This window comes from Pongo abelii, chromosome 15 (assembly GCF_028885655.2).
Source record: "Pongo abelii isolate AG06213 chromosome 15, NHGRI_mPonAbe1-v2.0_pri, whole genome shotgun sequence".
NCBI classification, from domain to species: Eukaryota; Metazoa; Chordata; class Mammalia; order Primates; family Hominidae; genus Pongo; species Pongo abelii.
The window spans coordinates 95558310-95583640 of record NC_072000.2 but is presented as its reverse complement, the minus strand read 5'-3'; the positions used below and the strand labels follow the sequence as shown (position 1 = coordinate 95583640).

Here is a 25331-nt window from a genome sequence, read left to right as displayed (position 1 = left end):
AACAAACAAAAAACCCCTTGGCTGGGCACGGTGGCTCACGCCTGTAATCCCAGCACTTTGGGAGGTCGAAATGGGCAGATCACCTGAGTTTAGGAGTTCCAGACCAGCCTGGCCAACATGGTGAAACCCCATCTCCACTAAAAATACAAAAATCAGCAGGGCGTGGTGGAGGGCGCCTGTAATCCCGGCTACTCAGGAGGCTGAGGCAGGAAAACCACTTGAACCCGGGAGGTGGAGGTTGCAGTGAGCCAAGATCATGCCATGGCACTCCAGTCTGGGCAACAGACCAAGACTCTGTAACAAACAAACAAACAAACAATCTTTAGTGAATACAAAGGCATGTGGCATGAAAATACAAAGCATATATCAAAATGTGGCAAGTAAAGACCATGTGATAAAAATAATACTGTATTCTACTGATTTTAAGATGTACTTTTGTTACACTTACATCTCTGAAATTGAGATGTATCTTACAATAGTATCTTACAGTTATAATTGGTTGTATTTTCCTTTCTTAGCAGTATGTAAATTATTGTTAATTCTTGTCATCAATTCTCTTTTTTTTTTTTTTTTTGAGACTGAGTCTTGCTCTGTTGCCCACGCTGGAGTGCAGTGGCATGATCTCATCTCACTGCAACCTCTGCTTCCTGGGTTCAAGCGATTCTCCTCCCTCAGCCTCCCGAGTAGCTGGGACTACAGGTGCACACCAACACGCCTGGCTAAGTTTTGTATTTTTAGTAGAGATGGAGTTTTACTGCATTGGCCAGGCTGGGCCTGAACTCCTGGCCTCAAATGATCCACCCGTCTTGGCCTCCCAAAGTGCTGGGATTACAGGTGTGAGCCACCGTGCCTGGCTTTTTTCGTTTTTTAATAAAGACAGGGTCTCACTCTGTCACCTAGGCCGGAGTGCAGTGGCACAATCATAGCTCACTGTAACCTGGAACTCTTGGACTCAAGTGATCCTCCTGCCTTGGCTTCCCAAAGTGCTGGGATTTTTTTTTTTTTTTTTTTTTTTTTTTAGAGATGGAGTCTTGCTCTGTCACCCAGGCTGGAGTGCAGTGGCACGATCCCGGCTTGCTGCAGGCTCTGCCTCCTGGGTTCACGCCATTCTCGTGCCTCAGCCTCCTGAGTAGCTGGGACTACAGGCACCTGCCACCATGCCCAGCTAATTTTTGTATTTTTAGTAGAGATGGGGTTTCACCATGTTAGCCAGGATGGTCTTGATCTCCTAACCTCATGATCCGCCTGCCTCGGCCTCCCAAAGTGCTGGGATTACAGGCGTGAGCCACCGCGCCCGGCCTTTTTTTCGTTTTTTAATAAAGACAGGGTCTCACTCTGTCACCCAGGCTGGAGTGCAGTGGCACAATCATAGCTCACTATAACCTGGAACTCGTGGACTCAAGTGATCCTCCTGCCTTGGCTTCCCAAAGTGCTGGGATTACAGGCATGAGCCACTATGCCTGGCCATCAATGACATCTTATAGTCAATGGAATACAGTATCTTCTTCGATTAAATATTTACAACATGTGGCACTGTTGTAAATGCCTTACACAGACTAGCTCCTGGAGTCCTTACAACAGGCTTGTGAGGTGGAAGTACTATTATTATCTCCATTTGAAAACTGGGAAACAGCCACAGAGATGCCACTAAGCCCAGCTAATATTTTAAAATGTTTTTGTAGAGACAAGTTCTCGCTACATTGCCCAGGCTGGTCTCAAACTCCTAGCGTCAAATGGTCCTTCTGCCTTGGTCTCCCAAAGTGTTAGGGTTATGGGTATGAGCCACTGCACCCAGCCTTCTCCTTCTCTTAACATTGTCGTTTGCAGGGCAGAAGTTTGAAACTTTAGTGAAGTCCAGCTTATCAACTGTTTCTTTCATGGATAATGCCTTTGGTGTTGTTATCTAAAAAGTCATAATCAGCCAGATATGGTGGCTCATGCCTGTAATCCCAGCACTTTCGCAGGCTGAGGCAGGTGGATCACTCGAGGTCAGGAGTTCGAGACCAGTGTGGCCAACATGGTGAAACCCCGTCTCTACTAAAAAAATACAAAAATTAGCCAGGCATGTTGGCGCGTGCCTGTAATCCCAGCTACTCAGGAGGCTGAGGCAGGAGAATCACTTGAACCCAGGAGGTGAAGGTTGCAGTGAGCTGAGTTCATGCCACTGCACTCCAGCCCGGGTGACAAGGCAAGACACGGTCTCAATCAATCAATCAAATTAAAATAAAAAGAAGTCATAATCATACTCATGCTCATCCAAATTTTCTCCTATGTTACCTTATAGGAGTTTTATAGTTTTGTGTTTTATGTTTAAGTCCATAATCCATTTTGAGTTTATTATTGTGAAGGATGTAAGGTCTATATGTCTAGATTGATTTTTTCTCATGTGGATGTGCAGTAGTTCCAGTTCCAGCACCATTTGTTGAAAAGACTACCTTTGCTCCATTGCATTGCTTTTGCTCCTTTGTCAAACATTGTGTGGCCCTATTTGTGTGGGTCTACTTTATGGGCTGTCTATTCTGTTCCATTGATCTATTTATCTATTCTTTCACCAATACCATACTGCCTTGATTACTGTAGCTTTATAGTAAGTCTTAAAGTCAGGTAGTGTCAGTCCTCTGATCTTGTTCTTCTTTTTCAATATTCAGTTTGTTATTCTGTATCTTTTGCCTCTTTATATAAACTTTAGAATCAGGTTGTTGATATCCACAAAATAACTTACTGGGATTTTGACTGGGACTATATCAAATTTATCGATCAAGTTGGGAGAACTGACATCTTGACAATATCGAGTCTTCTTATCCATGAACATGGAATATACCTCCATTGATATAGTTCTTTTTTGATACTTTTCATCAATGTTTTGTATTTTTCTTCATATTTTTAGATTTATTCCTAAGTATTTCATTTTGGGGGATTAATGTAAATGGTAATGTGTTTTTAATTTTAAATTCCACTTGTTCATTGCTGGCATACACAATTAAAGTATTTAACTTTGTATCTTGCAACCATGCTATAATCACTTATTAGTTCTGGGAGATTTTGTTGATTCTTTTGAATTTTCTACACAATCATGCCATCTGCAAACAAAGACAATTTTATTTATTCCTTCCCAATCTGTTTACATTATATTTCTTTTTCTTGTCTTATTGCACTAGGCAGCACTTCCAATACAATGTTGAAAATAGTGGTAAGAGGGAACATCATTGCCTTTTTCCTAATCTTAGTGGAAAAACTAGTTTCTCACCATTAATTATGATGTTAGCTGTAGGTTTTTTGTAGATGTTCTTTATCGAGTTCAGGAAGTTCCCCACTATTTCTAGTTTGCTGAAAGTTTTTATCATGAATGGGTGTTGCTTTTGTCAAATGCTTTTTCTGTATCTATTGACATGAACATGTGATTTTTCTTCCTTAGCCTATTGACATAATGGATTACATTACTTGATTTTTATTTTTTAATTAAAAAATTATTTTATTTTTATTTTTGAGAGACAGAGTCTCACTCTGTTGCCAAGGCTGGAGTGCAGTGGTACAACCACAGCAGACTGCAGCCTCCAACTCCTAAACTCAAGCAATCCTCCTGCCTCAGCCTCCTGAGAGGCTAGGACTACAAGTGCACACCACCATGCTCAGCTAATTTTTTGCTTTTTTTGTAGAGATATGGTCTTGTTATGTTGCCCAGGCTGATCTGCCCATTTCTGATACAGGGGTGTTGAAGTCTCCAACTGTAATAGTGAATTTGTCTATTTTTCCTTGCAGTTTTATCAGTTATGCTCCCCACCATCAACTTTTTTGGGGGCCATCTTGGCTCACTGCAACCTCTGCCTCTTCAAGTGATCCTCCCACCTCAGCCTCCTGAACAGCTGGGACTACAGGCATGTGCCTGTAGAGATGGGGTTTTTGTAGAGATGGGGTTTCACCATGTTGTCCAGGCTGGTCTTGAACTTCTAGGCTGAAGCAATCCACCTGCCTCAGCCTCTCCATGTGCTGGGATTACAGGCGTGCACCATTGTGCGTGGTGTGTTATGTCTTATTTGAATATTGGCCCCTTTATCATTATGCAATCCCCCTCTTTATCCTGATAACTTTCCCTGTTCTGAAGTCTGCTATGTCTGAAATTAATGTAGCTACTTCTGCTTTCTTTTTATTAGTGTTAACATGGCATATCTTTCTCTATCTCTTTATTGCTAATCTGTTTAAATATAAAGACACATATAGTGTCTTTACAGTTAAAGTGAATTTCTTGCAGACAATATACAGTTCAATCTTGGTTTGTTTTTTGTTTCTTGTTTTGTTTTGTTTTTTGTTTTTTGAGATGGAGTCTCGCTCTTTCACCCAGGCTGGAGTGCAGTGGTGCGATCTTGGCTCACTGCAAGCTCCGCCTCCCAGGTTAAAGCGATTATCCTGCCTCAGCCTGCTGAGTAGCTGGGACTACAGGTGCCCACCACCACGCCCAGCTAATTTTTTGATTTTTAGTAGAGACGGGATTTCACTGTGTTAGCCAGGATGGTCTCGATCTCCTGACCTCGTGATCCACCCAGCCTCGGCCTCCCAAAGTGCTGGGATTACAGGCGTGAGCCACCACACCCAGCCTCAATCTTGTTTTTTTAAGTTCACTGTGGCATTGACATTTATGGTAATTATTGATATAGTTGGATTAATAGCTACCATATTTGCTGCTGTTTTCTTTATTGTCTTTGTTCTTTATTCCATTTGTTTTGTTCTTTTGTTTTGTTGTTGTTGTTTTGAGACCGAATCTCACTCTGTTCCCCAGGTTGGAGTGCAGTGGCATTATCTCGGCTTACTGCAACCTCTGCCTCCCGGGTTCAAGTGATTCTCCTGCTAACTTTTGTATTTTTAGTAGAGATGGGAGTTCACCATGTTGGCAAGGCTGGTCTCGAACTCCTGACCTCAGGTGATCCACCCACCTCGGCCTCCCAAAGTGCTGGGATTACAGGTGTGAGCCATTGCGCCTGGCCCCATTTTTGTCTTCTACACTTTTTCTGCCTTTTGTGGTTTTAACTGAGTATTTTATATGATTCTATTTTCTCTCCTTTCTTAGCATGTAAATTCTACTTTTAAAATTAGTTTTTTAGTGGATGCCCTAGAGTTTGCAACATACATTTACAACAAAGTCTGCTTTGAAATAACAGTATACCACTTCATGAGTAGCACAAGCAACTTATAACAAAATATTGCTAATTCTTCCCTCTCACTCCATGTACCATTGCTGTCATTTGTGTCACTTATTCTATTTTTTTTTTTTTTTTTTGAGACAGGGTCTGACTCTGTCACCCAGGCTGTAGTATAATGGCACAATCATGGCTCACCACAGCCTCAACCTCCCAGGCTCAGGTGATCTGCCTATCTCAGCCTCCCAAGTAGCCAGGACTATAGGCGTCCACCACCATGCTCAGCTAATTCTTCTATTTTTTGTAGAGATGGGGTTTCCCCATGTTGCCCAGGCTGGTATCAAATTCCTAGGCTCAAGTGATCTGCCCCCCTCAGCCTCCCAAAGTGCTATGATTACAGGCGTGAGCCACTGTGCCTGGCCTGTCATTTGGGTCACTTATACACAAACATACATAAGCATATATATACATACAGCATACATAATGGAATGCACTGTTATCATTATTTTGTGCTGTTATTATTATTTTGAACTAACTGATATGTTAGGTCAAAAATAAATATGAAAGTTTTTATTTTACCCTCACTTATTTTATTCACTGATACTTTTCCTTTCTTTATGTAGATTCAAGTCTCTGACAGATATAATTTTCCTTCTCTCTGAAGAATTTCTTCTAACATTTCTTGCAAGGCAGTTGTGGCAACAAATTCTCTCAATTTTTATTTGTTTCATAGTCTTTATTTCTCCTTTATTTTTGAAGCTAATTTTGCAGGGCACAGAATTCTGCGTTGGTTGCTACCTCTCAATACTTTAAATAGTTCAGTAATGTAAAGATTAAAGGTGGCCGGGCGTGGTGGCTCTCTCCTGTAATCCCAGCACTTTGGGAGGCCAAGGCAGACGAATCACCTGAGGTCGGGAGTTTGAGACCAGCCTGACCAACATGGAGAAACTCCGTCTCTACTAAAAAAATACAAAATTAGCAGGGCGTGGTAGCGCATGCCTGTAATCCCAGCTACTCGGGAGGCTGAGGCAGGAGAATCGCTTGAACTCGGGAGGCGGAGGCTGCGGTGAGCCGAGATTGCGCCATTGCACTCCAGCCTCGGCAACAAGAGCAAAACTCCATCTCAAAAAAAAAAAAAAAAAAAAAAAAAAGAAAAAAGAATAAAAATAGTTCAGTCTCTTCATGCTTATAGGGTTTCTGTAGAGAAGTCAAATGAATGTAATTTTTACCTTTGTTCCTGTATAGGTAAAGGGTTTTCCCCATCTGCCTCTGGCTTCTTTCAGAATTCTTCCTCTATCTTTGGTTTTCTGAAGTTTGAATATGATATGTCTAGATGTAGCTTTTTGGCATTTATCCTCCTTAGTGTTCTCTCAGCTTCCCGGATCTATGGTTTGGTGTCTGACATTAATATGGGGCAAATTCTCATTTGCTATTGCTTCAAATGCTGCTATTTATTGCTCTCTTTCTTCTCCTTCTAGTATTCCCATTAGTCTAGGTTATACCTTTTGTAGTTGTCCCACAGTTCCTGGATCTTCTGATCTGTTATGGGGTTTTTTTTTCCCCCAGCACTTTTTCTCTTTGCTTTTTTTTCAGTTTTGGCAGCTTTTGTTGAGATATCTTGAAGCTCAGAGATTCTTTCCATAGCCATGTCCGGTCTACTAATGAGCCCATCAAAGGCATTCTGCATTTCTGTTACAGAGTTATTGATCTCTACCTACTTCCTCTTTTTTTTTTTTTTTTTCCTGAGACAATGTCTTGCTCTGTCATCCAGGCTGGAGTACAATGGCTCAATCACAGCTCACTGCAGCCTCAACTTCCTGGGCTCAAGTTATCCTCCCACCTCAGCCCCCCAAGTAGCCAGGCCTACAGGTATGCACCACCACACCTGGCTAATTTTTAAATTGTTTATAGAGACGGTATCTTGCCATGTTGCCCAGGCTGATCTACCACTTCTTATTTATTTTTTCTTAAAATTTCCATGTCTCTGCTTGCATTATCCATCTCTTCTTGCATGTTGCCTATTTTTTGCAGTTAAGACTTTATCATATTAATCATACTTTTAAAAGAATTCCCAGTCTGATAATCCCGTCATTTCTGACATGGCTGACTCTGTTTGTTCCTTCTCTTCAAATTGTGTTTTTGCTTATCGGTGTTTCTTCTAAATTTTTTTTGTTGTTGAAAGGTGGACATAATTTACTTGGTAAAAGGAACTGCAGCTGGGCCAGGCGCGGTGACTCACGCCTGTAATCCCAGCACTTTGGGAGGCTGTGGTGGGTGGATCACCTGAGGTCAGGAGTTCGAGACCAGTCTGGTCAACATGGCAAAACCCCGTCTCTACCAAAAACACTAAAATTAGCCAGGCGTGGTAGTGCACACCTGTAATTCCAGCTACTCAGGAGGCTGAGGCGTAAGAATTGCTTGAACCCGGGAGGCAGAAGTTGCAGTGAGCTGAGATCGTGCCACTGTACTCCAGCCTGGGTGATAGAGTGAGACTCTGTCTCAAAAAAAGAAAAAAAAAAGGAACTGTAGCAAATGGACCTTTAGTGATGGTGGTAAGATGTGTCAGGGAGGGGAAGGGCTCTGCAGTCCTATGATTAGGTCTCTGCCTTTTAGTAAGCCTGTGCCCTGGACTGTGAACTTCACCATTGCTTCTCAGTTTTGTCCTCTCCCCCTCATGTGGCACAGAGTGCTAGAGGGAGCTGGAATTGGGTATGTCCCTCTCCCACGTGGAAGGCTGAAGAAGGGTGGGGTTGGGTATTTCCCTTTCCCCAGGAAGATTTAAGGCCTGTAATCCCAGCACTTTGGGAGGCCGAGGTGGGCAGATCACTTGAAGGCAGGAGTTCGAGACCAGCCTGGCCAATATGGTGAAACCCTGTTTCTACTAAAAATACAAAAATTATCCAGGTGTGGTGGCATGTACCTGTAATCCCAGCTACTCGGGAGGCTGAGGCAGGAGAATCGCTTGAACCCGGGAGGCGGAGGTTGCAGTGACCAAGATGGCACCACTGCACTCCAGCCTGGGCGACAGAACACTCTCAAAAAAAAAAAAAAAAAAAAAAGAAGAAGAACAGAATGCCCTGGCCTACTTGAAAATGACTCATTTTTCCCTCCCCCTGATGCAAGCATGAGGGGATTTTTTTCTAATATTCATTGTGAGAACTTGGTTGAGCGCCCGGAGGCAAAACTCACAAGAGCATGAGGGCCCCCAGACCACTGGGTCCCCTGGAGTTTTAAACTCTCATACTTGCCCATACTGAGCCTCCAGCCATTTCTCAATTATGAGTCAGGTTTTCCCACCCTGGCACTGGTTCCCACGAGGTTCCATTCCTCTCCAGGCTATGATCATGAAGTGGGAGAGAGCCTTTTTCAGGGGTCTGCCAATTTTCTTGAAATGTGTGGTGAGGTCAAAGGAGGAGGCCACACCTAGACAGACCTGGACACAGGAAAGGTGGGTCCTGTGGGAGAGGAGCAACAGTGGGGAGGCGCAGGGCAGCCCAAGGCAGAAGTAGGTGAAAGGAAAGGTGGAAAGCTTCTTGCATCCTCCAAACACCTACCAGATAGTTTTCTGACTGTCCATGCAGATAAAAGCACACACTCTCTTCAGAAAAGCCCTTCCTGACCACTGATCTGAAGTGGCCCTCCCATCACCCTCTCTCAGCTACCTGTACTATCGCCCCCAAAGCTCTTATTACTCTTTAGAATCATCTGATGTGTTTATTTGTCAGGGCTCATTCTCTTATCTCCCAGTCCTAGAATGGGAGCTCTGTGGAGCAGGGTCATTGCAGCTATAACCCCAGTGCTCAGAACACTGCCTGGCACACCGTAAATGTTTGTTGAATGACTGAATGAAAGGTCAGAGGCTGAGCACCACCTCCCCTCCCTGCCCTGGTGCCCTCTGGATTAATTGCAGAGAAGAAGAGCTTCTGGCCTGGTCAGGCTCCAAGCCAGGTCGCTCACCCTGGGTAGCCGGCCGGACTGGGCGGCCATCTGAGTGCTCACCAGCAATGACGGCAAAGTCAGCCTCCACGTCGCATGCGATGACATCCCCGTGCCGTATGTGCCTCCTCACAGCCTCCTTGACTTTACCCATCCCAAGCTCGTTGCCTCCATCACCGACTCCTGAAGGGAAGGGGAGCTGAGTCAGTGCATGGGACCAGTGCAAAATGGGGGAGGCCTGAAGCAAGGCAGCCCTACATGTGCTTGTTGCCTTTGGGAGGGCAAAGAGGCTGGCTCTGGATATATTTTCAGACAACCAGGAGTTGTGGTACTTCCCCTTAGGCCTTCTAGAAACTTCTTTAGTTAAAAATGAGTCCACGTTTGGAACACACTACAGTGTGGGCATGTCCCCTTTTGGGTCACATTCTCCAGCAAAGATGGAGCACGTTCTATGCTCTTGGTGCCAGGCCCATGGAAGATGTGGGTATGGTGACACTCAGGACCTCCCTTCCAGTGGCTCCCGCTCACTGAACCCCCTGGGGGATCTGGTGCAAAGTCAGTTCTAGAACTTACTTTAAAGGCTTCTGCTGAAAGAATGTGAAATGTATGTGTTTTAGTTCATTTTAATCTATACAAGAGGGATACCTGGTTAACATCTGAAATATCCTAATCAGGAATACACACTCCAAGTGTGGTTAGTGAGCATTTGAAAGAGCCTATAGTCTTGAGGCCCATCTGATAGTCTGCATCAGAAAATTTGTTAATTAGCATAATAAATGAATGCTAGAATAAATACATATTAAAAATGATTTAATTCATTGGTGAAATGAATGGTGTTCAAGATAGGTGGATTGGCTAAAAATAACCAGCAGGTACCTCTACCCTTGTATGGGTAAGATTTAAAAATCTAGTCTGGGTGCAGTGGCTCATGCCTGTAATCCCAGTACTTTGGGAGGCCAAGGCAGGGAGATCACTTGAGATCAGGAGTTCGAGACCAGACTGGCCAATATGGCAAAACCTTGCCTCTTCTAAAAATACAAAAATTACCCAGACATGGTGCTGCATGCCTGTAGTCCCAGCTACTGTGGAGGCTGAGCCAGGAGAATCACTTGAAACTGGGAGGCAGAGGTTGTAGGGAGCTGAGATCACACCACTGCACTCCAGCCTAGGCGACAGAGCAAGACTCCATCTCGAAAAAACAACAACAACAACAAAAAAAACCTATTAAGCCCTGAAGCATGTACCCTTTGAGGTGGTGCTATAGATCTGGGGGACACAGCTCCTGTGTCCAGGTATTTATGGAGGATTCTGTTAACTAGATGTTCAGCTGAATCCACCTCTAGAAGAGGGTTACAGCTGTCTCAATAACCTTTCATGCAATGCATCTGTCTGAGTCTCTCAAGGCCAGAGGGCTGGACTCTCCAAGCTTATGGAACGGGTACATCACTGTTTTTGTGTCTGCTTCTATAAAGGCTTGGAAGATGTGGAAGAATTCTGTCAGAGGCTAGTGTTCTTTGTGGGATCTAGAGCTGATCCATCTCAAACATCAGGGAGTGAATTTGGCCAAAAGAATGACACAATTGTGAAGGACCAAACACCTTAGATTTATATCCTGATGGTTTTTCTCAGAACAATTCTCTAAATCTATGACAGCCCACTGAATGAGGAGAATAACACCCACCATGTAACACTGGTATCTGGTCTACAGCTGTCTCTTTTTAGCATCTTATGAATTCCATCTCGTTTGGGCTTCACATCAATCCTGTCATGGGCATCGTGATCCTCACTGTATAGAGCTGGCAGTCCCTGATGGGGGCAGTACCTGGGCAGTCAGTGGAAGGTGGAGACTTAAACCCAGGTGACTTGATTGTCAATTGAGCACTATGCCCATGACATGGCAGTTGCCCATGGAACCTGAGGAACAGGGGTTTTGAGGGAGAAGAAGAGAAAAAGGAAAATTCAGGAGGTAGCCTTGCTGGGCAGGAGGGTCTGGCCGGGGGCGGCCACAGGAGGAGACTGGGCTCCTGAGGCCGTGAGAAGGGCCCAAGGGTCTACAAAGGGGGCGGTTCAAAGCCATGAACGGCCAGCTCCACCTGCCTCCTCTGGGATCTCAGGGTCGTCACAGCACAGATGGGGTCCCACTGCGGGCGCGGGAGGATGGGATTGCTCTAGCAGCTCCCTCAGACCCTGTTTGCCCCTGTAGCCACAGAGATCTCTTTCTTCTCCACTCTGAGAACCCCTCCCCAACAGGCTGAGGTCCTCCGCCTGCCCAGCCGGAGGGACAGGAAGCTGGAAGCCACCCGCACTGTGTGCACCACACCCACAGCCTCTTCTGGGAAAGGCCAGGGCGATTTGCAGAAACATTCTAATCAGCCCAGAAGGCTCTCACTGTCTCATCAAAACCTCAAAAGCCAAAGGAGACTAATGAGTCTGGGAAACACTCGGAAACATGGAATGACAAACAAGCCTTCATTACCCCAGGGCCTAAGACCCACCCAGAGGGAAGAAAGGTTCTCCTCGGGGCTTACACTAAGCCTTTCCGCATTTCATAAAGGCATGATTCCCTGATAAAGGGCTGGGGCCTCAGGAGTCTGCAGTCTACTCCTAATGCTACCAGCAACACTAATTAGCTGGGCGATCTGGGAAAACCTCCTGGGACTCACCTTACCTGCCTCACAGGGTTTTCACAGAGGCTTAAACACTACAATGAATGTGAAGCCTCTTGGAAAAGTACAAAGTTTTGTGCAAACACAAATTATCACATTATTATTATTATTATTATTATTATTTATTTTTTTTTTTTTGAGACAGAGTCTTGCTCTTGTCGCCCAGGCTGGAGTGCAGTGGTGCGATCTTGGCTCACTGTAACTTCCACCTCCTGGGTTCAAGCAATTCTCTTGCCTCAGCCTCCCGAGGAGCTGGAATCACAGGTGCCCACCACCATGCCTGGTTAATTTTTTTATATATTTAGTAGAGACGGGGTTTTGCCACGTTGGCCAGGCTGGTCTGGAACTCCTGAGCTCAGGTGATCCACCTGCTTCGGCCTCCCAAAGTGCTGGAATTACAGGCGTAAGCCACCGCGCCCAGACCATATTATTATATTATTAACGACTGAAGGCCAGGCTCAGTGGCTCACGCCTGTAATTGAAACACTTTGGGAGGCTGAGGTGGGAAGATAGCTTGAGCTCAGGAGTTTGAGACCAGGCTGAGTAATATAGTGAGACCTCATCTCTACCAAAAAAATGTTTAAAAGTTAGCCAAGCGGCCGGGCATGGTGGCTCACACCTGTAATCCCAGCACTTTGGAAGGCCGAGGCAGGCGGATCACGAGGTCAAGAAATTGAGACCATCTTGGCCAACATGGTGAAACCCCATGTCTACTAAAAATACAAAAATTAGCTGGGCGTGGTAGCATGCGCCTATAGTCCTAGCTACTCGGGAAGCTGAGGCAGGGGAATCGCTTAAACCTGGGAGGCGGAGGTTTGCAGTGAGCCGGGATTGCACCACTGCATTCGAGACTGACAACAGAGCGGGACTCCGTCTCAAAAAAAAAAAAAAAAAACAAGTTACCTGTCAGGCCTCTGAGCCCAAGCTAAGCCATCATATCCCCTGTGACCTGCACGTATACATCCAGATGGCCTGAAGCAACTGAAGATCCACAAAAGAAGTGAAAATGTCAGTTCCTGCCTTAACTGATGATGTTCCAAGCATTGTGATTTGTTCCTGCACTACCCTAACTGATCAATTGACTTTGTGACAATACACCCTCCCTGCCCTTGCGATAATGTACTTTGTGATATTCCCCTGCCCTTGTGAATGTACTTTGTACGATACACCCTCCCCACCCTTGAGAAGGTACTTTGTAATATCCTCCCCAGCCCTGAAGAAGGTACTGTGTAATACTCTCCCTGCCCTTGAGAATGTACTTTGTGAGATCCACCCCCTGCCCGCAAAAAAATTGCTCCTAACTCCACCACCTATCCCAAACCTATAAGAACTAATGATAATCCCATGACCCTTCCCTGACTCCTTTTTCGGACTCAGCCTGCCTGCACCCAGGTGAAATAAACAGCCTTGTTGCTCACACAAAGCCTGTTTGTGGACTCTCTTCACACAGATGCACGTGACATTACCCAAGCATGGTAGCACACCCTGTAGTCCCAGCTACTTGGGAGGCTGAGATGGGAGGATTGCTTGAGCCCAGGAGGTGGAAGTTGCAGTGAGCTGAGATTGTACCACTGCACTCCAGCCTGGGCAACAGAGTGAGACTCTGTCTCAAAAAAAAAAAATCGAAATATTAATCATATATTAGATAATTTTTAAATTAACATGCTTCATAAAATAATATATGGTACATTCTGTCCTATATGACCAAAATAATATGCCATGCCTCAATTTTACTATTGATATTACTTTAATATTAGTTTTATTACTTTAGAGTCAGGCAAATAGAATATGCTTTCCCTCCCTTGCTTGTGCGGATGTTGGATTTCTAAATGGCAGTGTCATTAGTGTCTATACCAACTGTAATGAACAAAGACCGTCTTTGCAGTGGAAAATGATGGTCCCCACATAACTCTTTCTGGTCATGTGTTTAATAGTCAATAAAAAGACACTTAGGCTGAGCACGGTGGCTCACGCCTGTAATCCCAGCACTTTGGGAGGCTGAGGCGGGTAGATCACTTGAGGTCAGGAGTTCCAGACCAGCCTGGCCAACGTGGTGAAACCTCGTCTCTACCAAACATACAAAAATTAGCCAGGCGTGGTGGTGCATGCCTGTAATTCCAGCTACTTGGGAGGCTGAGGCAGGAGAATCGCTCGAACCCAGGAGGCGGAGGTTGCAGTGAGCCAAGATCGTGCCACTGCACTCCAGCCTGGGTGACAGAGCAAGACTCCATAACAACAACAACAAAAGACACTTCACGGGGCCACGTTCTTGGTGCATCCCCAGTACTCCATACTTACCAGTTGATGAGATTCCAGGAATCTTCTTCGCAGCAAGAAAAAGATCGTCAATGGGGTCAACCAAGTGCTTGATGTTCATCTTCCTTGCGTTGTAGTAATTGCCATCGGCAGCCCTTCCGGCACGCTCTATGGCCACCAGGTGGTCAAATCTGCCGGGAAGCAAAGGTCAGAGGATCCTTATGGAGAGGTGGCTGCTTTGCTGGGTCATACCTTCTTGTGTTTGTGAGAAGGACGCTTCTCTCTTTCTTTGATTCCTTCATTCCTGCAGAACTTGGTGGCACATCTACTCTGGGCCAGGACCTGTGCTGGAGGCTAGTCTATTAAATCAGTTTAAGATACAGCATTGGGGCTGGGCATGGTGGTTCATGCCTATAATTCCAGCACTTTGGGAGGCCGAAGCAGGTGGATCACTTGAGGTCAGGAGTTTGAGAACAGCCTGGCCAACACGGTGAAACCTCATCTCTACTAAAAAATTAGCTGGGCATGGTGGTGGGTGCTTGTAGTCCCAGCTACTCGGGAGGCTGATGCAGGAAAATCACTTGAACCCGGGAGGCGGAGGTTGCAGTGAGCTGAGATAGCACCACTGCACTCCAGCCTGGGCGACAGAGTAAGACTCTATCTCGAAAAAAAAAAAAAAATCCAGCATTGGAATCCTCAGCAATTTCTTTAGTAGGGTCAGAGGCTATAAAAGCAGGAGGCCAATGGTCAGGGTTGCTATGGGGATGGGAACATTGCTGGTGCCCACCCAGATCCCCTTTGTCCAGCAGGGACAGCCAGGCCAAGAGGCTGAGAGTATTGGCTGCTATCGGCCTGCTGCTGGCCCCTTCTAGGATTTGTTCAGTTTACAGACACAAAACAGAAGGAAAAGGGCTCAAAATACAAAAGGAATGAGTCTAACACAAAGATAAACTTCTTTAGATAGAAACAAAAATAAGGGGCACAGATGGCATAGCGGTCAGAATGTGGGCTGTGGCAGCAGATCATCTGGGTTCTGATTCCAGGTCCTCCTGTCACGGGCGTTGGGCAAATTGCTTAACCTCCCTAACCTTCATTTTCTGCATCTGTAAGGTGACATGACCACAGTGTGTACCTCACACAGTGTTCAAAGGGAAAAATGAGAAAATGCACAGGAGGCGCTTGTCATGAAGCCCTGAACCTACTCAGTGCTCAGTCAGTGTTGGTTACAGTGATTATTGTTGCTATTATTATTAGCAGGACTACTGTTTTGACAATCCAATTTAAGAACATGCAGCCTGGGCGCAGTGGCTCATACCTGTAATCCCAGCTCTTTGGGAGGCCGAGGCAGGCAGATCACTTGAGCCCAGGAGTTTGAGACCAGCCTGGGCAACATGGTGAAACCTCGTCTCTACTAAAAATACAGAAATTAGCCAGGTGTGGTGGCAGGTGCCTGTAGTCCCAGCTATCCTTGGCAGGCCGAGGTGGGAGAATCGCCTGAGCCCAGGAGGCAGAGGTTGCAGTGAGCCAAGATCACACCACTGCACTCCAGCCTGGGGTGACAGAGTGAGACCCTGTCTCAAGGAAAAAAAAAAAAAGGCTGGGCACAGTGGCTCATGCCTGCAATCTCAGCACTTCAGGAGGTCGAGGCAGGTGGATCACCTGAGGCCAGGAGTTCGAGACCAGCCTGGTCAACATGGTGAAACCCAGTCTCTACTAAAAATATAAAAAATTAGCCAGGTATGGTGGCGGGTGCCTATAATCCCAGCTTCTTGGGAGGCTGAGGCACGAGAATCACTTGAACCCGGGAGGCAGAGGCTGCAGTGAGCCAAGACTGTGCCACTGCACTATAGACTGGGCGACAGAGCAAGATTCTGTCTCAAAAAAAGAATATGCATATTGTACTTTTACATCTCAATCCTTCCAAGACAGTGTTCTTCAAAAATCTCAACTCTGCTATAAAAAATAGTATGGCCATTCCTCAAAAAATTAAAAATAGAACATACCATATGATCCAGCAATTTCACTTCTATGTGTATGTCCAGGAGAAGTGAAAGACTCAAGGAGATATTTGTCCACCCATGCTCATAGCAGCAGTATTCAGCATAGCCAAGAGCAGGAAGCAAACCCAGTGCCCACTGACGGATGAATGCAAAAACATAATGTGGTCTATACACACAAGGGAATGTTATTCAGCCTTAAAAAGGCAGGACATTCTGGCACATGCTGTGACATGAATGAACATTGAGGACATTATGCTAAGTGAAATAAGCAGTCACAAAAGGACAAATATTGGATGATTCCACTTATACAGGGTGCCTCGAATAGTCAGACTCACAAAGACAGTAAGTAGAATTGTGGTTGCCAGAGGCTGGGTTGAGGAGGAGATGGAGAATTATCTTTGAATGGAGCACAGACTTTCAGTTTAGCAAGATGAAAAGAGTTCTGCAGATGGATGGTGATGACGGCTGCACAGCAATGTGAGTGTAGTTTTACGCCATTGAAGTGTAAGCTTAAAAAATAGTTCAGAGAGGCCAGGTGCAGTGGCTCACACCTGTAATCCCAGCACTTTGGGAGGCTGAGACAGGTGGATCACCTGAGGCCAGGAGTTCCAGACCAGCCTGGCCAACATGGTGAAACCCCGTCTCTATTAAAAAATAGAAAAATTAGCTGGGTGTGATGGTGCGTGCCTGTAATCCCAGCTACTTGGGAGGCTGAGGCAGGAGAATCACTGGCACCTGGGAGGCGGAGGTTGTAGTGAGCAGAGATCATGCCACTGTACCCCAGCCTGGGCGACAGATAAAGACTCCATCCCCGCCCCCTAAAAAAAAAAGTTTGACCATAACACACAGTAAGAAATACACACACTTGCACATACACAGTCTTATGAGGGAGTACTCACCATTACTATACAAGATACACAATGATGCTGTATTTCTATTTCATTTTCCAAAGGTGCTGGATACCCTAACTGAAATGATTTCACTATTCTCTAACATGTCATGACCCATAGTTTGAGACTGAGAAACTTCTAGTCTTTTTTTTTTTTTAGTGCTATGTTTCCCCTCTATCAGGAAGATACGCTGTCTCTCTCTGCTGCCCAGGGACCTGTTACTTCCAGAGATGCTCTGTGAGGCCCCAGGACACCTTGAAACCCCCCAGCCTCATTTGTTAGTCTGGTTCATGAGAACCCATCTTCCTTGGCTCATGGCTTCACTCCCTCTGAAGGGCTTGGGTATGCAGACAACTTTGTTGGCTAAGTGAAGAGCATATGGGCGTTTCCACCATCCGCCACTTAAACTGGGATGCGACATACGTACCTAGGTGTCTGCGGGTCCCCATTTTTGCACAGGAATGCCTGAGCAGCTTCCACTGATCCACCTTGGTAAGTTAATATTGGGATCTGCATCTTCAGAACACCTTGAAAATAAAGGCAAGTGGGGCACACATCAGCTCTAGTGTTGGATTCTGGAAATTCACGTTGGCTTTTCAAAAGCTTCTTTGAAGGGTATCATTACTGTTATTGAACAACATCTATCCATAGAACATGTCAGGTAAGCCAAGGCCATGACACAGAGAATATTTAAGTTTACTTTTGGTCCTGGGTAAACTCTAGGGTTGACGGGAGTGGAGGGCAGAATCGGGCTAATACAGCCTAACAAATATGCTGCATGTAAGATGCCCATAATACTGTGGGAACAGCGGCCTGTTCTGGCCCACTGCTATCACGAGGGCTGAGCATACATTTATGTGCCCTCGGTGACAGTGTGCCAGCCCTCTGCTAAGCACTCAGTGTGAACATTCTTGATTTAATTTTTACAATTCCATGTGATAAAAACCATCATGGGCTGGGCACGGGTGCCTCATGCCTGTAATTCCAGCACTTTGGGAGGCCAAGGTGGGTGGATCACGAGGTCAGGAGATTGAGACCATCCCAGCTAACATGGTGAAACCCTGTCTCCACTAAAAACAGAAAAAATTTGCCTGGCGTGGTGGCACGCACCTATAGTCCCAGCTACTCAGGAGGCTGAGGCAGGAGAACCGCTTGAACCTGGGAGGCAGAGGTTGCAGTGAGCCGAGATCACACCACTGCACTCCAGCCTGGGCAACACAGTAAGACTCCATCTCAAAAAAAAACCAAAAACAAAAAACAAACCCAAAAAAACCATCATTATCCCCATTTTAAAGATGAGGAAAACTGAAGGTCAGAGATGCCAAACAACTTGGGCAAGGCCATGTATATATGTCAGTTTCATGGCTCCAATTCTCACCCCAAATTCTCACCCACTCCCTACCTCCGTGCATACCTTCAGGGAAGATCAAGAACAACTGAAGGAAATTCCCAGAGTCTGTGCCTTGGGATACTTACTTATATTGGAGTGATTTCCAAAAGTGAATCAAAGTGAATTTGACTCTTAAAAATAGGACCTTTTCTAATGACAAAAGAACACATATTGTTGTAGAATATGTGGGAAATACACAAAAATCCCAAAATAAGATAAAATGAACTTGGTTTTCATTAACCGATCTATCTCACAACAGGTTGGGGTAGAATCCCAGCATAGTCACTGGCCAAAGACAAAGTCTCCACACAGAGCTTAAGATGGCAAGGAGCCAGGAGCAGGGTGTCTTGGACCCACTGTTATGGTCTAGCTGGTCCTGCAGGAGCTCCCATACTGCTCTGTAGCCCAGGATGGCTGCCAAAGTAGCCTTGGAGGAGCTTCAGCCAGCTCCTCAATCTCTATCATCAGCCCCTCACACCCCTCACGTAGAGCCAGCCCAAGGAGGCACCGCACCCATGTTAAAACTGCATGCTTGTCCTGCAAATGCAGCTTCCAGACAGTGGCTCCCACCCCCACCTACTCCACCATGCTGCTGCCCCTGAGCTCTTTGGGAGCTGCCACTGCCACCCCAGTGGGTCAATGGGGCAAGTTGGGGTGAGGAACAAGAATCATTGTCAGAATCCTTAAATAATCCCTCACTGGCCAGGCACGGTGGCTCACACCTGTAATCTCAGCACCCTGGGAGTCTGAGGCGGGCAGATCACGAGGTCAGGAGATTGAGATCATCCTGGCCAATGTGGTGAAACCTGTCTCTACTAAAAATACAAAAATTAGCTGGGTATGGTGGCGGGCACCTGTAATCCCAGCTACTCGGGGGGCTGAGGCAGGAGAATCACTTGAATTCGGGAGTCGGAGGTTGCAGTGAGCCAAGATCGCGCCACTGCACTCCAGCCTGGCGACAAGGCAAAACTCTGTCTCAAAAAAAAAAAAGGATCCCTCACTGTGGCTCCTTCCCCATCCCCCTCCCTAACCTCAGCCCACATCTAAGTGGGGAAGGCAAGTAGCTGTTAGTCATCATGATGCTCACGGAACACATTCTACATGTGAAGCCATAAGGTGGCAATTTGGGGTTGGGGGACAGTCACAACAAAGGGGAATGACCCAGCCCTTCCCTGTGCTGTGAGGGGCAGCCTGCCAATCTGGAAAGGGGGCTGAACTTAGAGCTAAACAGCCCTCGGTGGGAACGTCACACCATTCCCTTGCTATGTGACCTTGGGCAAGCTATGCAAGCCATTGGTTACCTCCTCTACAAAATGGGGTAACACCCACCTCCCAGGACTACCGCGACAGGGCAATGACGTGCTGTGTGCTAAGTACCTGGCTGGCCGTTGTGCACACGGTCAGTGCTAAGTAAAGGATGTTTCTTTCTTATTGCCTCAAAATTGGATCAAGGATATAGGATACTAGTAAGAAGTACCAGGGAGTCCAGGAGGGCAGGGAACATAATGTATCCCAAAGTGGGGAACACACGAGAAAGGACACAGGAGAATCCCCAAAAAGGAAGGTCTAGGCAAGATGAGGTTCCCACTTCTGAGCTATGAAGAAAGAGCTATGGTCCGTCTATGCTCAAGACAGGAAAGAAATGACAATGCCTAGTCAGCTTTAAAACTCTTTTTTTTTTTCTAAGATGGAATATCACTCTGTCTCCCAGGCTGGAGTGCAGTGGTACAATTTCAGCTCACTGCAACCTCCACTTCCCAGGTTCAAGCGGTTCTCCTGCCTCAGCCTCCCTAGTAGCTAGGACTACAGGCGCGTGCTACCACACGCAGCTAATTTTTGTATTTTTTTCGGTAGAGACAGGGTTTCACCATGTTGGCCAGGCTGGTCTCAAACTCCTGAGCTCAGGTGATCTGCCTGCCTTGGCCTTCCAAAGTGCTGGGATTACAGGGGTGAGCCACTGCACCTAGCCTCTTTAAAACTTTTCCTAGGCTTTGGTTATTAGAAACGGAGCTGAAATAATTTTCATTAAAAGGCCAAATTGCTTTTACTTTCTTCATCCAAATGTAATGTAAGTTCTGTAAAATCCAATATAGCAAGTTTTACCCTCGAGCTCCCATGAGGACAAGAGACAAGACCCAGCTCTGAGTGGAGTCTGGTGGGCGTCTCCAAGCCAGGCTGTCAGGTGAGCACAGAGGGCAGAGTGACTTCTGGGAAGGGGGCAGCTGAAAATACCCAGCAACACCGTTGTCAGATGGAAATGAGGCTGGCCTGTGAGTGGTGCTCTACGCTGTCGCCAGCCCTTCCTCCCGAGGCCTCTCTCTGCTCTACGGAAACATGGCCCCTTGCCTTTCCTCTGGCCTCAGCGTCTCCCTCGCTGGCTGTTCTGCCCTTCTCCTCATCCTCTTAACACAGGGAGACCCAGGACGCAATCCTGGGTCCTTTGCTCTGCCTCCATTTATTTCCACAGTGATCTCACCCAGCAGTTTGACTTGAGAGCCCACCAACACGCCAACAGCCTCCCAATTTCTCCTTGCCCACACTGCTCTCCTGAACTCTTTATATATCACTAACTGCCTCCTTGACTTCTCCACTGTGTGTCTAATAGACACACCTCATACCTAACAGGGTCAAACCTGCATTCTTTTAAAAATCATGGTAAAATACGTGCAACATAAAATTTACCATTTTAGCCTTTTTATTTATTTATTTTGAGACAGTTTTACTCTGTCACCCAGGCTGGAGTGCATTGGTGCGATCTCGGCTAAATGCAACCTCCACATCCTGGGTTCAAGCGATTCTTGTGTCTCAGCCTTCCAGGTAGATGGGATTACAGGCGTGCACCAGCCACCACGCTTGGCTAATTTTTGTATTTTTAGTAGAAATGGGGTTTTGTTGGCCGGGCACGGTGGCTCACGCCTGTAATCCCAGCACTTTGGGAGGCCGAGGCAGGCGGATCATGAGGTCAGGAAATCAAGACCATCCTGGCTAACACAGTGAAACCCTGTCTCTACTAAAAATACAAAAGAATTATCTGGGTGTGGTGCTGGGCACCTGTAGTCCCAGCTACTCGGGAGGCAGGAGAATAGCGTGAACCCGGGAGGCGGAGCTTGCAGTGAACTGAGATCACGCCACTGCACTCCAGCCTGGGCGACAGCCAGACTCTGTCTCAAAAAAAAAAAAAAAAAAGAAATGGGGTTTTGTTATGAGACACACAGGTCCTGGTGGAAACATGGTTTTGGACAGGCTGGTCTTGAACTCCTGACCTCAAGCGATCCACCTGTCTCGGTCTCCCAAAGCGCTGGGATTACAGGCATGAGTCACTGTGCCTAGCCTGTTTTAGCCATTTTCAAGTGTATAGTTCAGTAGCATAAAGTATTTCACATTGTTGTGCAACCATCACCCCCATTCATCTCCAGAACTTTCTCATCATTCCAAACTGAACCCCTGTACCTATAAACAACTGCTCATTCCCCTCTCCTCCCAGCCACTGGCAACCACCATTCTACTTTCTGCCCTGTGAGTTTGCCTACTCTAGGCACGTCATATGCATGGAGTCATATAATATGACTGGCTTAATCCACTTCTCAAGATGTCCTCAAGGGTCATCCATGTTGTAGCATGTGTTGGAATTTCCTGCCTTTTTAAGGCTGAGTAATAATTATATACCACATTTTGTTTATCTATTCATCCATCGATGGGCACTTGGTTTGGTTCTGCCTCGTGACTGTCGCAAATAAAGTGCTATGAGCATTAGGGAACAAATATCTTGAGTCCCTGCTTTCCCTTTTCTGGGGTATATGCCTGGAAGTGGAATTACTAGACCATATGGTATTTTCTATTTTTAATTGTTTTAGCCACTGCCATCTGTTTTTCATAGCATCTGCACCATTTTACAATCCCTCCATCAGGGCGCAAATGTCAAACCTGGACTCGTGATTTACCCCTAAACCCGCTAGTCTTCCCCATCTCAGTTCACAGAAACTCCATCCTTCCAGTTATCAGGCTGAAAACCTTAGAGCAAGCCCTGATCCTTCTCCTCACACCCACATCCAATCCATCTGGAAATCATGTTGACTGTACCTGCAAAATAGATACAGCATCTGGCTACTTCTCACAATACCCCCTGCCCTCTGTATCTGTACTTTTTGTCTCTTTGGGTTTCTTTGAAACCAGAACTTGAGACGTGGGTGCAGATGGTCTCTTGGGAGATGGTGCCAAGAAGCAGGTGGGAGGGAACAGGGAGAGTGAGGCTGGGAAGGAGGGAACGTGTACCTTCAAGGTTGCTGCTCTAGGGAGTGGGGCCTCAGTTCCACCAGGAACTGTGTGTCTCCAAAAGACAAGGGACTGTCCAAAAGACAGTCACTGTGCTCGGCCTGTTTTAGCCATTTTCAGGTGTATAGTTCAGTAGCATAAAGTATTTCACATTGTTGTGCAACCATCACCCCCATTCATCTCCAGAACTTTCTCATCATCCCAAACTGAACCCCTGTACCTATAAACAACTCCCCATTCCCCTCTCCTCCCAGCCACTGGCAACCACCATTCTATCTGCCCTGTGAGTTTGCCTACTCTAGGCACGTCATATGCGTGGAGTCATACAATATGACTGGCTTAATCCACTTCTCAAGATGTCCTCGAGGGTCATCCATGTTGTAGAATGTGTCACTTATACCTCAGGTCCTGTCCCCCAGGGGTTGAGGGTGCCCTGGAATCATCAGCCAGTGATTCCACATGGCTTTGGAGAGGCCCTGCAGGGCCCTTGCTTGTGGCAGGGTCCAATCGGGTCAATGTGACTCAGAACATCCACCGCAGTGGCGGCTGAAATCAGAAGTGGGGCTGAAGGGATGTGCCATGAGGCACCCCCATGCCAAACCGTCCTCCTCTCCCACCTTCCATAACTCACCAGTCGCCCGTTTCCACCCTTGTCTCTGCACCCCAGTGATCGCTTACAACCCACACAGAACATGGCTGTCCCTGACTCAGAGAAATCCCAGGCTCCCCATCTTACCCAGAACAAAAGCCCAGCTGCCCACGGGGTCCTGCGAGATCCTGTCCCATCTGGTCCCTGTTACCTCTCTGTCCCTCGTTCCACTTCTCTTTTCCTCATTCATTCCAGGCCAGTCAGCCAGCATGTCATCCTTTCTTAAACCCACTGGGCCCCCACTCCACCTAATGGCCTCTGCCCCAGCCATTGCCACAATACAGGATGCCCTTCCCTCAGCCAGCCCAAGCCTCACACCCTCATCATCAACCTGAATTCTGGACTCAAAGGCCACCTCCTCCAGGAGGTCTTCCTGGCCATCCTGTGTAAAGTGACAGCTGCCCCCCACTGCTGCCACCGCCCAGCCCCTCACTCTCCAGTCTCCTCATCCTGGTCCATTTTCCCCACGGCATCATCACTTGAACACACTGATTCATCTTTCATGTCGTTTCTTGTCTGTCACACTACGCTGGAAGATACTCTCCGTGGGGGCAGGACTGTTGTCACTTTTGCTCATGGGTGGATCTCAAGAACCTAAGAGTGCCTGGCACATACTCGAGCTCAACACACATTTGTTGCATGAAATGGATTCTGCACGTACAGACACAGGCTTTTGGAAACTTCTGACATAATGGGTGCTTTAGGGTATGCCTTACTGGGTTTAAAGCCCTTTTTGAATGCTAAAAGGAAAAAACATACCTCTGAAGAATGCATTTTGAGGGACACAGAGCGATCAGTAGCGGGAGGCAGGTGAGATTCACCAGGCTTCCAGCTCATGCCTGATAACACTTCCTGCAGGGTGGAGGTGAGGTGAGCAGCGGTTGTTCACATTGAGCCCGAGGCTGATCTGGTTACACAGATAGTGGAATTACAGCCTCACGTCTCCAACACCTACAGCAATAACGCCCACCTGGGTGCTCCAGGTGCAGCCCTGCCCATCACGACCAGGTGGGACTGCTGTCTGAGCCTTTCAGCCACTTCATACTCCACTACCCTCCCCAGCTCTGGTGGTCCAGGGCTGCCCTGGGTTGCTAAGAATACTTGGCAGGTCATTCCCCGCATCACACAGGGAGAGCAGCAGGTGTGCAGGAAGGACCCCATGCTTTGGAGCCTGGTGGACCCAAGTTCAAATTCCAGCTCACCATTTCCACCTGGGAAAATCCCCTGGACCTCTCAGAGCCTCAGTCTCTTCGTCTATGAAATCAGGCTATGCAGCTTACAACGGAGTTGTTCTGAGCTGGAAGGAGAATGCTCTGTACTGCAGATGCTGATTCCCTCCAGCCTCCGTCCACAAAGCCCATTTGGGGAAAATGGACCAAGCCCATCTCACTGCTCACCTTGCTCAACAGCATCTTCGACAATCTTCTGGTGCAAGTTCCAGGCTCTCTGGTCAACGATTATGGCGACCTCCTTCTCCAAGGCCTGCAGGAAGGTGGCCAGAGCAACAGCTCCTGGTGGGCCGTCTGTCTCTTCTGGAGGCTCATGATTGAAATGCGTGGGGAACCCAGTGGTGATGAGCACTGAGCGGGCATGGGACAGTGAGAGAGAGGCCTTCAGCAGCTCATCTTTACAGAGCAGGTGCCCAATCCCCCGGTTCCCTGAAATGACAAAAATAAAATACAATGTAAAATAACTATATTTTTTAAATTGTTTTTATGTATGTATGTATGTATGTATGTATGTATGTCTGTATGTATGTATTTATGATAGGGTTCTGCTCTGTCATTTAGGCTGGAATGCAGTGGTGCAATCACAGCTCACTGCAGCCTCAAACTCCTGGGCTCAAGTGATCCTCCCGCCTCACCCTCCTGAATAGCTGGGCTACAGGCACGCACCACCACACCCCGCTAATTGTTTTTGTGGCATTTTTTAAAAAGACAGGACCTTGCTATGTTGCCCAGGCTGGTCTCAAACTCCCGGGCTCAAGCAATCTTCCCACCTTGGCCTCCCAAAGTGCTGGGATTACAGGCATTAGCCACCGCACCCAGCCAAAAAGTGATTATTTTTAAAGTAGAAACTTTATAGTAAGAGTAGTTTGGGTTTTTAGTTTGTTTGCTTTGTTTTTTGGAGGGCTGTGGCA

General features: G+C 46.7%; 1 protein-coding gene across 21 annotated transcripts in view; it reads right to left on the bottom strand.

Annotated features, from left to right (window-relative positions):
- The window catches only part of DGLUCY (D-glutamate cyclase), a 163805-nt gene that overhangs the window by 10952 nt on the left and 127522 nt on the right, over positions 1 to 25331 (bottom strand). For all 21 annotated transcript variants that reach the window (XM_054529645.2, XM_054529646.2, XM_024231174.3 and 18 more), the window contains 4 exon segments: positions 24589 to 24849; positions 17308 to 17407; positions 14033 to 14181; positions 9132 to 9251 (listed from right to left, as the gene is read on the bottom strand). In XM_054529645.2, the coding sequence (XP_054385620.2) occupies positions 9132 to 9251; positions 14033 to 14181; positions 17308 to 17407; positions 24589 to 24849 (630 nt within the window).